Here is a 15795-nt window from a genome sequence, read left to right as displayed (position 1 = left end):
CAACCTACCATGATGTCACCATCTAACGTAGTCAACGATGGCTTTAGCTTTCCAGGAAACAACTTGAATTTCAGGTGTGATGATTAATCACACTTTTGTGCACATTGAAGAATTAGATCACATGACATGGTTGCCATGGCAGCCACTTATTTAAATATAGCCAGATTGAACATCAACATTTTTGTCTGTTGCAGCAATATTTCACAATGGTGAGTGAACTTGTTTTTTAATGGATTTTATCACAGTAATGGTGTGGATGACAGATAATCAGCTGATAAACAAACGTACAGTAGGAGCCACCTAATGACATAAAGGCAAAGTAATGCAAATGGAAATAAACAACAATGAAGCAAACAGAAAACTGTATCAACAACAAAACAAAACAGCAGTGGCTGCCAGAGTCTTCAAAAGAGTGAGAATACATGAATGATCATACTGAGGAGCAAATACATTATAAACACAGCTACAGTAGCTCAGGACAGACATTACTGACTACATATTCATACATTTAACAAACATTTCAGATGTCAATTAAATCACAGTAAAAGTGAATACTGGTTAAAATTGTTAAATAAAATGAGATGAATCTCTTTTAACTTGTGATAATGTCACCAACAGAGGATGAAAACTGCCGAACAGATTGAAAAGCAGAACCATGAGCTATTGTTGGAGCACGTTCAGTTGGAGCAAAAATGTGAAGAGGTAAACATCAATTTGCCATGTCACATGTTTTGACTTCAATCTCTTGCTCAGTTAGTGAACCTTAATATTGTGTATGCCTGATGGGTATCTCCATATGCCACACAGGTTCAGAAGGAAATTGACAAGAAAAGAGAAACTGAAGCCATTTTACCCATTGAACGAAAATGCAGTCTGAAAGCTATGTTGCTGGAGATGCAGATAGAGACCATGACACAACGTCATCAGAAGGCCCAGGTTAAACTCTGGGTGGCACTTGCATTCAGACAGGGAGACAAGACTGCTGCCAAAAACCTAAAGGTACAGTTTCAACCAGTGTTCAAACATTTATAAGACCGCACTGTCAATAGAAATGACAGCATGTACAGGAAGTAAAAGTGCCATTTCACTGTCCTTTCCTCTAACACCAAAAAGGACCAACTTAACCCCATCAGCTGTTATATTTATTCAGAACTCTATTAGTTGATTAATCTATTAGTCACCTGCTTGGGACCTGGCTAGTATGCCTTACAGTACCACCTCAGGTTCTACTTCCAATCCCCCAGACACTCCCTTAAGGAAATTAATTTCAGCCTCTACCTAAAGCCTGTGTGACCATAGGTCAGGGTTGGAATGGCAATTGAGAGTACCTTCTGGCTTTACCTTCTGACTGCAGTCCTGCCATCATTTGTGTGTACACATGATCTGACACATGATTCCACATTTGTTTGCAGAGTATGAACACATTTAGGTAAGAACATATTGATGAATCCCAGATTTGTGCATCAAACGTTCGTATGCACAGGCAGATTGAGCACAGATTTGTGACTGAGTCCCAATGCTCCTTCTGTCTTCTGAGAGGTATGGCTCCTCATCCTCTACATCAGTCAAGCTCATTTCCATTTCTTCTACACTCAGCTTAAACTCATCATCAACCTAATCAAAGTTCATGTCCTCTACACTTACCTCATGGACTGACCCCTTCACTGTTCACGTACTAAAATGTTACTTCACTCTGCTGTGGTGATGAGGACATGGCATTGGGATGCTATCCATCAGACTGGAGACACTGAATGGTGTACAGTAGGAATGGTCATTGATGACTACTGTCTCATTACCTATGTCATCAGTGACGGTTCCTCTGCTCACATATGCCCAGATCAGTCTGGGTACTAATATCCACCTTGTTGCTGCTGCCCTGGCTTTCCTCCAGTTCCTGACATGCCTCCTCACTTTCTGTCAACTGACCCTTCATCAACTCCCTGCATGCTTCTCTGACCTTTGAAAAGATACAATAGTATACTTAGTTAAACATCAATTTATCAAAGGCTAATGACTTTCTAGTCTTTATGACCACTTATAGCACTTTTACACTACATGTAACATTCACCCATTCACACATTCATACACTAATGACAGGGACTACCATGCAGGGTGCCAACCTGTTCATCAGGAGGGAAACTAACATTCACACACATTCACACACCGTTGGAGCATTACCTTTTGGCTCTGTTCTTTCTCACCTCAATAGTCTGGCACAACAATAACAAAATGAGGGTGTTTATCATGCAGTGATAGTTTATGGGAAAAGGAGGAGATAGTTTCTGCTGCATCTCGACTGACAAAATCATCTGTATGGTGTGACCTCAGCCTCATAATGTGGGCTGAAATGAACACTGTAGCCTCTAGAGGTTGCCAGTGGGGCTTGATACTTTCAATCTTGCTTCCAAGATCTTGCTTTCAGTGTGTGAGCTGCTGCTGTGTAAACGTGTGGTTTCACCTGTAGGAGCTGGTTGAGTCCAAACATGGCACATACAAGGCCTTAAAACAGGACATGTCTCAAGATTTAAAGGTGGGTCATCAGTTATCTCAAAGTGTTTGGATGCATCTATAGAACTGATCTGAGAGTAAATGTTGGTATGCAGCTTTGTTTAATTTTTTCTGGTCAGTTCATTAGTCATTGTCATATTTTAATAAAATATGTGGCTGCCAGGATTATGATGAGCTGGAGAAGAAAGTGATGGTTATGGCCATCTCTGTGAAGCAGTGCCTCCCAAGGAGTGACATGATAAACTCCACCAAGAATACTTCAGATGAAAAGGTCTCTGTAGTCATCATCAGTCATCTTAAAGTATCCTAATCAATCATTCATGTTTCCTAGTCAGTCAATGAGATCCTGTCTTGTCTGTAACCAAATCAATATGTGATTGACAGAAGCTTGAGGACTTGATGGAGCAACTAAAGGCCTTATGTATCTCTGAGGATGACACGCTGCATGCAGGGGCTGAGTCAAGACAATAAATATTTTTCAACCTAAATCATATAATTATTCTTCCTTCCTTCATTCAGTGTCTATCCCACCCTCATAAAACTGGAAACAACTATATGAATAGGACTTTTCATTCTACTAGAACAAAGGTTTAACTTAATTTTCCAGATTCAGCTCTTAAAACAAAATGTCTTTCATTGATTTCAACCGTGCATCGGGTAAATACAATTCCTGATCAATGTTACTTCTTTTGATTACATTATGACTATTTATATTAAAAGATACAACTTTCCAAAACATTGTCATGTTCATAGTCGTCATGGAAACCCAGCAGTGACTATTCAATTAATTATTTTTAATGCCAGTAAAATGTTGCATTAAAAATAAAGAAAAGGTGCAGGTCATCTAGGTCTTTATGTCCTTAAGGCATGCTGGTTGGATTCATCTGGCTTTATTGAAAGATATAATTGACTATCACAGACCTGCCAACCGTGGCAAAATATTTTGAGTACCACTTGTGTCGTGTTACTTTTTTCGCAGACTTTTGCAACTCCATTGCTTTGCACACTGTAACTTCCCCATTCACTGGCTGGAAATCAGTTATAAAAAACAATAAAACCTATATTTTTGATTACAATACCTCTATTGAACAAAATATAGACAAACTTTACAATTTGACCTGACTCCAAAATATCATGTGCACTGCACTGGACATTTTAACATTGAACAATAAAACTCACAAGCTGCACTATAGCTTTCATATGATGTGTGTGCTTATACAAGCTGATAGCCACAAAGTAACTGCATTGAATTATTTCAATACTTATTTAATTTAAATTAATCAAAATTATTTTAATATTTATTTAATTAAAATGGTTATCATTTATTTTGTATATTGCAATAGGTGTTTTATATTTTCAAGAATGTAATAATTAAATTGACTTACAGCACATAAGCACACATCACCAGGGCTCATTTCTATATTACCTGCAGCTCCCTGGTGGCTTATGTCCACATCATCATTGCACACTGTGCAAAATGCGTGACATGGGACTTCAGAGGGTCGGAAGCAGGTCACTGTTCTTGATATTTACTCAAAAACTTCTGGGGGACATGGAGCCTCTTCTTTTTGGCAGGTCTGCTGCCCTGTCCCTCCCTATCTTTTTCTTCCTCATCTGCCATGATAGTGGCAGAGTGGTAACGTTGCTACAAAAGATTTGTTGCCTACATGTTTAAACTGTATAAATAATCACATTTCTCCTCATATACAGGCCTACTATCTGCAATGGAAATATATAAAGGCTAAAATACACACACGGGCTCTAGTTATGGTGCATGTGCTTATCAGATCCATAACATATATGGGATGCACCTCGCCATGCTCCGTGGCCTTGGCGGGTGGGTACTGGGGAAATACACTTGTCAAATGCTTCTGACTTATGGAGAATTCAGGAAGGACATAAACCTCCTGTAGATCTGAAGACAAAAACTTACCTGATTTGATTCTTAGTACTAATAATGAATGTGAAAGTGGATGATAAATACTCTTCTTTTGAATTTCAAAGCAATGTCCATCATTTATCCTATGCTGTCTGCTGGTGACTTGTGCTAAAGTGATATTGCTGTTTTATCCAACCTTGGGTGGGTTCAAGAGGTATGGAGTACCAGGGGCATGAAAAAGTGTACGCTGTACACCTTGAGGTATTACATCTTTGCACAAGAAGTATTCATACATAAAATAAAAGAGTGTTGAAACCATAGACTGTATATTTGGAGACATGTATGAAATACATCTATCAAAACTATAACAGTAGTTTGTCCAAGTGGTGTTGCCGTACGGAGCTGTCCAAGATGGCCGACGATAGCGAACGCGATTGCGCATGTGTGACTCATAGTCTATGGTAGCGACACAAATATCCAAACATCAGGTACAGGTTTCTATTCCGCTCTGTTGTTTTCATTCGTCTACATACAGGCTCATTGATCAGATTGCTTAAAGCTGGAAGCAGTTTATACATGTAGCTTCCACCTCCTGGATGCTAACTGTATGCTAGGCCGCTACGGTGTGAAGTTAGCCCTGTGCTACATGGTTGTGTGTTCCGATATGAGGAGATAACGCTGCTTTTCACAACATGACAACAATAGTTGTTAATCAGGGAGGGTGAGTGTAGATGTAACACGCTGTTTTTGCATCAGATATGTATATTATACAGAACTATAGTCATCCATTGTGAGTCCTTGTAGAGTTCAAATAAAGCTTACAAATAGAATAAAATGACGATCTAACTATCCAACCCACTGAACACAAAATACACATTCACATGCATCTGTACATTAGTATATTTCTGTGTATGAATTTTTGCATATCTGTCCAAAATATGATCAAGTGATCACAGTGAAAAAACAAATTAAATATTGTTTCTCCTTAGTAATATCCTTCCCAAATCTCTGAATCCTAAATAAGTAATATTTTAGTTCTGTTTTAAGTTCTAAGGAATTAATTTCAGTATATTTTCCATAATTGGGGAAATTAACCTGTGACTTATCTGTACTGAAGAGATGGAGTTTTCTCATTGATGATAAAAAAAAACTGAAGACTTGTGTGGAGGCAGATAGAAAACCATATGGACACTTTGTGTTGTATGTTATTATTGACACTGATCTGTTTTCTTCTGCCAGATTCATCTGAAAACTCAAGTTTCTGCTCCTCTGTCCAGTTTGGCTCCATATTCTCTGATTTTTATCAATTTTAACAACTGCACCATAAAAAACACAGACAGCAACGCAGGCAAGATCTGAAAAAAGCAGGTATGACTCTGTCACGGCAACATCACTATATTCCTGATTGTTTTCTGGGAAATCAAGCAGTATTGTACCTGTCTGCACTTTTCTTTTTGATTGTAAACTGATGTATTAATCACTACAGTCCTGCTCAAAGGGAAACTAGGACTACGGCTGTATTCAGACCAAATCAGGCGGTATGGTGAAAACAGTTCTGCCATTCATTTGGTTGGTTGTGGGTTTTGGCTGTGGGCATTTTGGCTAGGAGGTTGAGCCAGAATCAATATCTGGAGAACTGCAACTTGATGTCACTGTGGCCAGTCACAGCCAGGCATCAGACTGGTCAGAGCTGTAAACCCTGCCAGGAGGGAGAACATTTCTCTATATTTGATACAGTTAAAAGTAAAGTTTGGTTTTGCTGTTAGCTTCCTGACTCATAGTCTTACTTTAATATATTACTTAAATATGTGGAAATTATTTCTCGTGTTTCTACAGCTAGTGATTAGATGTAATATATGATATCATTATTATTATTATTATTATTATTATTATATTATCAGTTTCTGCTGTAACTGTAAATGAATTTCCAGTGAAAATGAATGACTTCATTCATAGATCTGATGCTTGTAGTTAACAGCTCTGCCTCTTTCACATGAACATGTGTAGCTGGATCAGTAAACCAGTGTGAGCAGTATCAGGCCCAGTGAAGACAGCAGTGTGCTTCATGCCACCACTAGAGCTGGCCAATATATCGGTATTATATCCATATCCTGATATGAGACTAGATATCGTCTTAGAATTTGCATATCGTAATATGGTGATATAGCATAGGTATTTTTTCCTGGTGTTCTAGCTGTTCTTTTATTTGCCTTTTACACACTTAATCATTATTCTGTCCTCCCTAGGTGTAACTGAATTTGGCATATTGTAATAACGTGATATGGCAGAAGTGTTATCTTTTCCGGGTTTTAAAAGCTGCATTACATTACAGTAGAATTCTGTAATTTTCTGAACTTACCAAATTGTTCTAGCTGTTCTATTATTGTCTTTTACTCAGTTTGTCATGATATCCACATTACTGATAATTATTTATGAAAAATCTCATTGTGTAAATATTTTGTGATGTCACCAACAGTCATTCCTACAATATCATGGCGATGTCGATATTGAGGTATTTGGTTAAAAATATTGTGATATTTGATTTTATCGCCCAGCCCTAGCCACCACTGATCATTTTGATTCAAACCTTGATTCAATTACATTAGATAAATACAAATATTTCATAAAATGCTTCTGAATTTAACCTGGAAACTTTTCTTCTACATTCAACGAGTGAGCAACACTGCTGTTTCATTACAGGCTCAACTGTCAACATACAGTACAAACTATGGACTTAGGACAAATGGACAACAAGTCTAAAAGATGACACATCTATATTTTTAAACTGACATGCAAAACAGTTGAGCAAGAATGATACAAGACCTGCTCCACCTATCATTTATCTTACTTTTTACTTAAAGTAAACTCTTTTGTGCTAGAATTCCACAGTAGACACTCTACACAGCGTTAACTAGTAACCACTGTATACACACAACACACTTCTAACTTTCATACAGTTAAGTAGAAATAAAATGGCTGTACACACAGAAGAACAGCAGCTGCTCTGTCTGATAATGTGAATGAATCAAGTGGGCTAAAGTTAGCACACAATGTTACATTTACATCTGCAGTTTATTTCTTGAACATTGTATTCTTATTCTTATTCTTATTTATTGTTCTTTGTTTTTTATTGATGCTCTTTCCACTTTGCTACTTAAACACTGTACATTTCCCCATCATGAGACTAATAAAGGATTGTTTATCTGTTCCTGCTCTGATGAGTCTGTCTGTATTTGTTCATTTCAGAGCTGAAACTTGCCGACAAGAAGAAAAAGCATTTGGAGGACATTAACTTTCATCAGTAAGACGTGAAATGAGTTCTTCAGAAGAGGTTAGATCAAGTATACATTCACATTATCCAGGATATCTCCATCACTGCCACACATAGGCCTGTCACCATGACGATTATGATAATAATATTGTCTACCGTTAGTTAACATAGTAATAAAGTACATTTATAATAGAGTCAAAGTGATGTTATAATAAAGTTAAATAAAGTACATTTATAATAGAGTCAAAGTAATGTTATAATAAAGTTAAATACAGTACAGAGAGAGAGAGGGAGAGAGAGATTCAAGTGCCTTTCATGTCATTGGAACATCATATTCTAAAAACACACAGAACTCAAGACTTATCATTAATGAACTCATACGTATAACATGGAGTCACTAACACTTTGCACAAGAATGAAAACTACACACACCTGTGGCTTGAACCTGGGATGACGCAGGTTTATCATCAGAAACTGATCATCAGTCAGATCATCAGAGGTCTGTACTACCAAGCTGGATTTTCACTTATGGAGGTAACTTCAGGGTTAACCCTGGGTTTTCCACCCTACGACGCTGGTTCACTTCTTACTGGGGTAAATCACCATGGTAACTTATGCTGAAGGCCCCCCCCCCCCACCCACCCACTAGGGTTGCATCTGAAATAATGAGGTTAATAATAATGGTCAACACATGGCATAACTGCAGAAACATGAATTTATGGAACGCACAACTACTCTTGCGGTCATGGTGAGGAATTAATATTCCAACACAAAACATGCTCACACGGAGGAGCTGAGCCTCAAAAGAACTCTATGGAAACTATTAAGGAAAGGAAGGGCACTGAGGAAGCGCTCTGCCCGAAACATCTGTGCAGTAATAAAATTAATATTGTATAATCTCACGAATTTAACGCATTAACAGAGTCAGCAATGTTCTGCCAGCATTCCTTTCTGGCTTTTACTGCAGCAACAATGTTGCTTTTGGCCGGGATGATGTGATTGAATTAGGGCTGTCAAACGATTAATTTTTTAAATCGTGATTAATCGCATAATTTCCATAGTTAATCACGATTAATGTCGTTTTGAATTGCATGTTTAAAATCCTGTTATTTTGCATTTCAAGGCAGTTTTAAGCCCATAATGTAAAGCATTTCTTACCAGAGTGTCTTAATTGGGAATTAAATGAACACAAAGAAAGAATTTCCTTTTTGACCTTTTGTATTTTCTTTCAAAAAAGTGCCATGTAGACCAACTTATACAATGTCAGTGTCAAATACAGTTTTCAAATTAGAAAAAGAGCTATGTAGACCCACTTGTCTACTTCAAAAATACATCTTAAACAAAATGCTACAACAGTGTGGTCATGAAACCATGACTTAGGAGGTAGGAAACAACATCCAAGTATTAAGAGGAATAAAGTAACATAGTGCTTACTTTGAGACATTCAATATATATGCTACTTCAAAAATAAATAAAAATAGCACCATTAGCAAAACATTCATACTAACACTAACTTGAAATAACAGCAATCAAGTGATATGCAACACTGGTGTGAAATGTGTACTTTGCTTATGACAAACAGCCACAGTAGGATATCTGTAACATTTTCAAGTTTCAAATGAAGAATGTAACCCTCATAATTCACCTGTACTGCACACGGCTGAAAAAACAATGTCCTAATAACAGTAAAGTGAAATGAAAAAAACTGCACTCATTAGACATAAGATTCAGAACTTTAGATTCAGAGTGCTTAGTTTTCTCTCCTATTTCTTTTCTTTGAGCCAAGTGCTAAGGCAGACCAGTCTGGTGGCATTATCAGTGGACAGTGCTGCTCTCTTCTTTTGCACGATGTGACCAGAGAGTGAGAACAGTCTTTCACACGGTACCGTCGTTGCAGGTGTAGCCAGATATTTCTGTGCCAGAGGTGCCAAGCTTGTGTAGGCCCCTGCATGTCCAGACCACCATTTCAATGGACAGTCCTCTATGGAGATGCTGGGCTCACCTCTGTACCGATCCACAGTCATGTCAGATGCTGGGTCCCCTTCTTCATCTGAATCTGATGCAGCTAACAGGAGGTTCATCTTCTTTTTAGGCGGATCTGGCTCTGTTTCTCTGTGAGGCTCAGGCTGCTGGGCACTCTGTTCTTTAATCAACTTCCAGACTTCCTCCCTTTCAGATCTGGGAAGGCATTTCAGATCCTTAAATCTGGGGTCAAGGGCCGTTGCCACTTTCAACCACTGGACATTGGTGCTTTCTTTTCGCTTTGACAGGTCAGATGTGAAGGCCGCTTTAAACCGGAGCACATAGCCTGGATCATCGTCAGAAACCTCCATCACCCGGAACAAATGGCACAGTGCAGGCAGGACCACGGAGCAGGATATGTACTGTTCTCCTCCCAAAGGCTCAGTCACATACCTGCCATGAAAAATAAAGTGCAATTAATTACCAGTTATAAAAGGGAGAAAAAGAAGGAAGTCCTGCACATTGTTAAGCTCCAGAGAAATAACATTTAAAAATTATTTTTAGAGCCTAACAGTGTGTAGGCCTTCCTCCTTTTCATCTTGCAGTGTTTTTTAAATTCATTATAACCACCACAACTGTTGGAACTACAACAGCAGCATCATTTACTTTTTGCAATAAATAACCAGAGATCAAAGAGTAATAAATCACATTTTCATTTTCAACAAAATAAATTCAAAGTATTTGTTGTGATTTTTTTAAGTAGCTTACCTGCACGGTTCAAGAAGTGCTTCAAGTTTTTCTATCTTCTCCATTTCAGCATTAGTCAGCATGGCTGGTGTGCTTCTTTGCTCATGGAGCTGAAGTGTAGCTCTGACCGCATCCTTGTTTTTGAGAAGCCGGGTGATCATGCTGAGAGTGGAGTTCCATCTGGTGGAAACGTCTTGGATGAGAGGCTCCTGTTGCCGTCCAGACTCCCGTTGTTGTTGTCGCGGTTCTGCTGCATTTGCTGGACTGTGCTTAAAATGTCCGACCAGTTTTGCGGCATTTAGCCAAGACATTCTCGACACCACTGTCACGGATTGACATTGTGATCGATCTTTGTAAACTGTGTGCAATGCACGGCATGTGCTCGTATGGCAGTAGTCTTGCTGCTGCTGTCATATTCTGGGCACTATCGGTGCCAATTGTTGTCCCCTTACCCGCAACATCCCACTGCTCCGCAACTTCAGAAAAATGTTGGGCACATGTTTCTGCGAAGCGCCGTTCTTCTGTATGTCCAACCGTTAAAGAAAACGAGTGCAGTTTCCAGTCAGTGTCTATATGGTGAGCAGTAACTCCAAGATAATGTTGGTTACTCACTGACGTCCAATGATCCCCAGTTAATGCCACAGCATTTGCATTTTGCAGGAGTCCATTCTAACTTCTTTCTCACTTTCATAAAGAGAAAAAAAAGATATTCCTTTATTAGTCCCACAGCTGGGAAGTGTATATTATTGCAGCAGCAAGTGGACAGTAAAAAAATAGAAGAATATCAATAGACAGAATAAAGAACAATAAATAATTAGTACACAAACAATAACACAAACAACAATGGTAGTAAAAAATATAATAAAAATATAGTGACATTATGTACAAAGTAATATTGGTATCAAACGATAATATACCTGAGATGATACTGTTATGATTATATACAGTTATGTTCATAATAATAGCAGTGTGTTTAAAAAGGTGAGTAAACCTCAAAATTCTTCAAATAAATTGTATTTTAATGAACACAAATGCATTGGGGACACTGCACATTCTATTTCAAAGCCAGAAAATTGGAAAAAAGTAATTGAATTTGATAATATTTTACAGAAAGTCAAGAAATATAAAACAAAAAAATAGCAGTGTTGACATCTTTCTTTACAAAACTCAAAAATGTATAAACTAAGAAAGGCTTGAAGATTCAACTTTCCTGAGAATCATAAACTAATATTTAGTTGCATAACCACGGTTTCTGATAACTGCTTCACATCTGTGGCACATGGAGTCGACCAACTTCTGGCACCGGTCAACAGGTATTGCAGGCCAGGACAATTGTACTACGTTCCACAATTCCTCTGCATTTCTTGGTTTTGCCTCATGAACAGCATTTTTTATGTCAGCCCACAAGTTTTCAATGGGATTAAGGTCTGAGGATTGTGCTGGCTACTCCATTACTTGAATTCTGTTTGTCTGGAACCATGCTTTTGCTCGCTTGCTGGTGTGTTTGGGGTCATTGTCTGGTTGAAACACCCATTTCAAGGGCATTTCCTCTTCAGCATACGGCAACATGACTTCTTCCAGTATTCTGATGTACTCAAACTGATCCATGATCCCTGGTATGCGATAAATAGGACCAACACCATAGTACGAGAAACATCCCCATATCATGATGCTTGCACCACCATGCTTCACCGTCTTCACTGTGTACTGTGGCTTGAATTCAGTGTTTGCAGGACGTCTGACAAACTGTCTGTGGCCCTTAGACCCAAAAAGAACAATCTTACTCTCATCAGTCCACAAAATATTACGCCATTTCTTTTTAGACCAGTTCTTTGTTCTTTGGCAAATTGTAACCGCTTCAGCACATGCCTTTTTTTTAACAATGGGACTTTGCGGGGGCTTCTTGCTGGTAGCTTGGCTTCACATAGACATTGTGTGATTGTTACAGTACTCACAGGCAATCTTAGATCTTCTTTGATCCTCCTGGAGCTGATCATTGGCTGAGCCTTTGCCATTTTGGTTATTCTCCGATCCATTCGAATAGTCATTTTTCTTTTTCTTCCTTGCCTTTCTGGTTTTGGCTGTCATTTTAAAGCGTTTGATATCATTTTAGCTGAACAGTCTATCATTTTCTGCACTTCTTTATAGGTTTTCCCCTCTTTTATTAATGTCTTAATCAAAGAACACTCTTCTTCTGAACAGTGTCTTGAATGACCCATTTTACTCTGTTTTTCAAGGACAAATGCACAGACAGCATATGCATCGTCAGTTGCCTTGATCCTTAAATAAGGGCCATCTGTTTAACACCTTTTTTTCACATAATCAATGACCTCACTAATTGAACTCAGCACTGCTATTTTTTTGAACACGCCCCTTTCAGTAAATGATTCAGTTTCACAGAATCAGCAGCATGCACGTCATGCCTGTTGGGTCTGTTGGTTTTCTATACCTTTACTAAACCTTCTAGAAACTTACTTGCAGTGTAAAAGTTGAAATTCTAACAAAAACAGTGATTTATCTTGCTAGTGATGTGGGACTATTATTTTGAACACAGCTGTACAAACACACACAATATCAAATGGAAAATATTAGTATTTCTATTTCAACACTAAAGGAAATGAATGAAATGAATATATTATTCATGACAGCGTTTGTATTTCTAAAACATTACTCCAAATACGTACTTTGTGGTGCCACAGCTCTACAGCCTGGCTTGTGAGACACTGGAAAGTTGCATCTCTCTCCTCCACTACTGTTTAATGGCAGCTTCTTGAAACCTGCATCTTGTATGTTGGACTTGCTGCACGTTCACATATTGCTATCCAAGCTCCCTAGTGTCCTTCATCTCTCTTACTAAAGGAGACTCTTCTTCTGATCATCATGTTAAGTGCCTCTGTGAATAAAATCATATGAAAAGTAACATTTCATACCTCCTTGGAATGCATGTTTTGATGTTCAATAGAAGTTCGTACAACAAATTGTACAGAAGTAGTTCGATGCCAAAAATAATAAATAAAAGATAAATAAAGATAACATAGTGTGAGAGCCTGCAGTTTTGTTGAATTACTGCAGCTTTTCCACATGAAACGGCCCAATCATCAGACCACCTGTGAGTTAGGTCAGCTGTCGTAACTTAAATCATCACAGTCAGTAAAGATTCTCACCTACCAACATGACATACTGCCATAGACGGAGCAAAGCTATTCCTAGATGTTCTCAAATGAGATTTGCTGCTTGAGTCACAAGAATACAAGTTGATGTTCACACAGCAAAGATGGACATAATCTACCTCAAACTAAAAAAATAGACAAGTTAACAATTTAAGTTAACAATTTTTATGTCATTGAATTTTTTTTAGTCATTATTGACCAACTCTATTTGGTGGTAATGTTGAGAACTTTGAACTTTGAGCTCATGGGTTTCATGTTCAAAATGTTCATAAATGAAATATAGTTGGAGTCATTACACACAACTCTTCCTTGGTAGTACATAGAACATTGCATGTGTATGGCACTTTTTGAGAAAAGTTACTGCAAAATCAATTTTTGGCTGCAATTAAAAAAAACTAAACGAAACAAATCTCCAGGCAGTACTGATTACTGATTGGTAGCATTGTTCTCTACTCTGACTTTTATTTCTCTGTTTTTTCTCAGGTGAAACTGACAGACACTGACAGGAGCAAACCTCATCAGTGTCAGCAGTGTGGGAAGTCTTTCAGTAGGATTTGTAGTCTAAGACGACATGAAGTCAGTCACACTGAACAGAAACTGTACCACTGTGAACAATGTGACAGCAGCTTCAGCCAACTACATGAATACGAGCTCCACCTGCACACTCACACTGAAGAAACACCACACTGCTGTGACCAGTGTGGGAAGGAATTCAGTGACCAGACTTCATACAGAAAACACCAGCGTGAGCACACTGGACCATACCAGTGTGACCAGTGTCCAAAGACTTTCATTTATTTTAGCATTTACAAGATACACATGCGTGTGCACACTAAAGAAAAACCATACTGCTGTGACTTGTGCCCAAAGAGTTTTAGCTTTTTAAGTTCATACAAGCGGCACCAGCTGAGCCACAGTGGAGAGAAGCCTTATCAGTGTGACTTTTGTGGAAAGAGTTTCACTCAGTCAGGTCATTTCAGTCTGCACCTGCGTAACCACACTGGAGAGAAACCATATGAGTGTGATCAGTGTGATAAGAGTTTCAGTGATCTAAGTGGTTACCGGATACACCTGCGTGTGCACACAGGAGAGAAACCGTACCGCTGTGATCAGTGTGGGAGGAGTTTCTCTCAGTTGGGAAATTATAAATCACATCTCCGTATCCACACTGGAGAAAAGCCATATCGTTGTGAGATCTGTGGGAACTGTTTCTCTATCTCTAAAACCTACAAACAACATATTCGCACTCACACTGGTGAAAAGCCGTATCAGTGTAAAGAATGTGAGAAAGGTTTCGGTCGATTAAGTAACTACATCCGCCACCTGCGTATCCACACTGGAGAACAACCATACAAATGTGACCAGTGTGGGAAGTGTTTCAATCATGCGCACAGTTACAGCCGACACCTGCGAGTTCACACTGGAGAGAAACCATACTGGTGTTCACATTGTAAGAAACTGTTTACTCGATCACAGTCCTTGAAGAAACACCGCTGTGTTGAAACAGAGAGTTCAACTGTGTTCAATGAAGAAGCACAAGAGAGCTGCTCACCAACAGAACCAACAAACAACCAATAGCCAACAACAACATACACCACAGTGTGTAAGTTCATGGTAATGAAGGTAATAGTGTGGCTCATTGACATGTTTTAATAGCCTTTAGACAACAATGGAACTCACGTTTGTTAGTAGATCAGTTCATGATTGGTTTTGGTCTTTCCATGGGATTGTTTGACTCTTTCTTTACAAATGATAGAATACATGTTGTCACAGGTTGGCCACTGTCAGCCCTGCCAGTAAGCAGGACCACAGCAGCACACCTATGCCTTGCTGTGAGGCTGGAACAGAAACATTTCATAGCAGGGTGGGTTTGTATGGTACAAAAGGCCTGACAGAAAAAACCTGTGTTTGGGTCTACTCTACTCTTTAACTGAGAGTATAGCTGCTGGACGGATATTGAGGTGGCACAAAGTGTAAGACAATTTTAAAAATTTTATCAGAGACTGTAAAATGTCTAATTGTTGGAAATCAAGTTATTGCAACATACACAAAAAACAAGGGAAAAAAAGATTTTTGCCGCTTTGAGTTAGGACAGTCAGTAACTGTGAGGTTTATACTATCTGAAACAGGAGTGTTGCTCACTTTTGAATGTAGAAGAAATGTAAAATTGAGAAGAGCTTATTCCACATTAACATATATGTGATGTAACTGAGTCAAGAAGTGAATGGAAAATGAATTGACTCTGGATCACTAGTGAT

At 38.6% G+C, this 15795-nt stretch overlaps 1 protein-coding gene across 1 annotated transcript; it reads left to right on the top strand.

The window, feature by feature from the left end:
• Positions 1-4855: 4855 nt before the first annotated feature.
• On the top strand, positions 4856-15494 carry LOC128369423 (zinc finger protein 239-like). The gene is made up of 4 exons (XM_053330466.1): positions 4856-4875; positions 5627-5755; positions 7634-7718; positions 14021-15494. Exons 3-4 carry the CDS (start codon positions 7701-7703, stop codon positions 15113-15115), a joined length of 1113 nt encoding a protein of 370 aa, XP_053186441.1. The 5' UTR covers positions 4856-4875; positions 5627-5755; positions 7634-7700; the 3' UTR covers positions 15116-15494.
• Positions 15495-15795: the final 301 nt, after the last annotated feature.

This window comes from Scomber japonicus, chromosome 2, assembly GCF_027409825.1.
Source record: "Scomber japonicus isolate fScoJap1 chromosome 2, fScoJap1.pri, whole genome shotgun sequence".
In the NCBI taxonomy this organism is placed as follows: Eukaryota; Metazoa; Chordata; class Actinopteri; order Scombriformes; family Scombridae; genus Scomber; species Scomber japonicus.
This window is presented reverse-complemented; position numbering and strand designations above follow the sequence as displayed.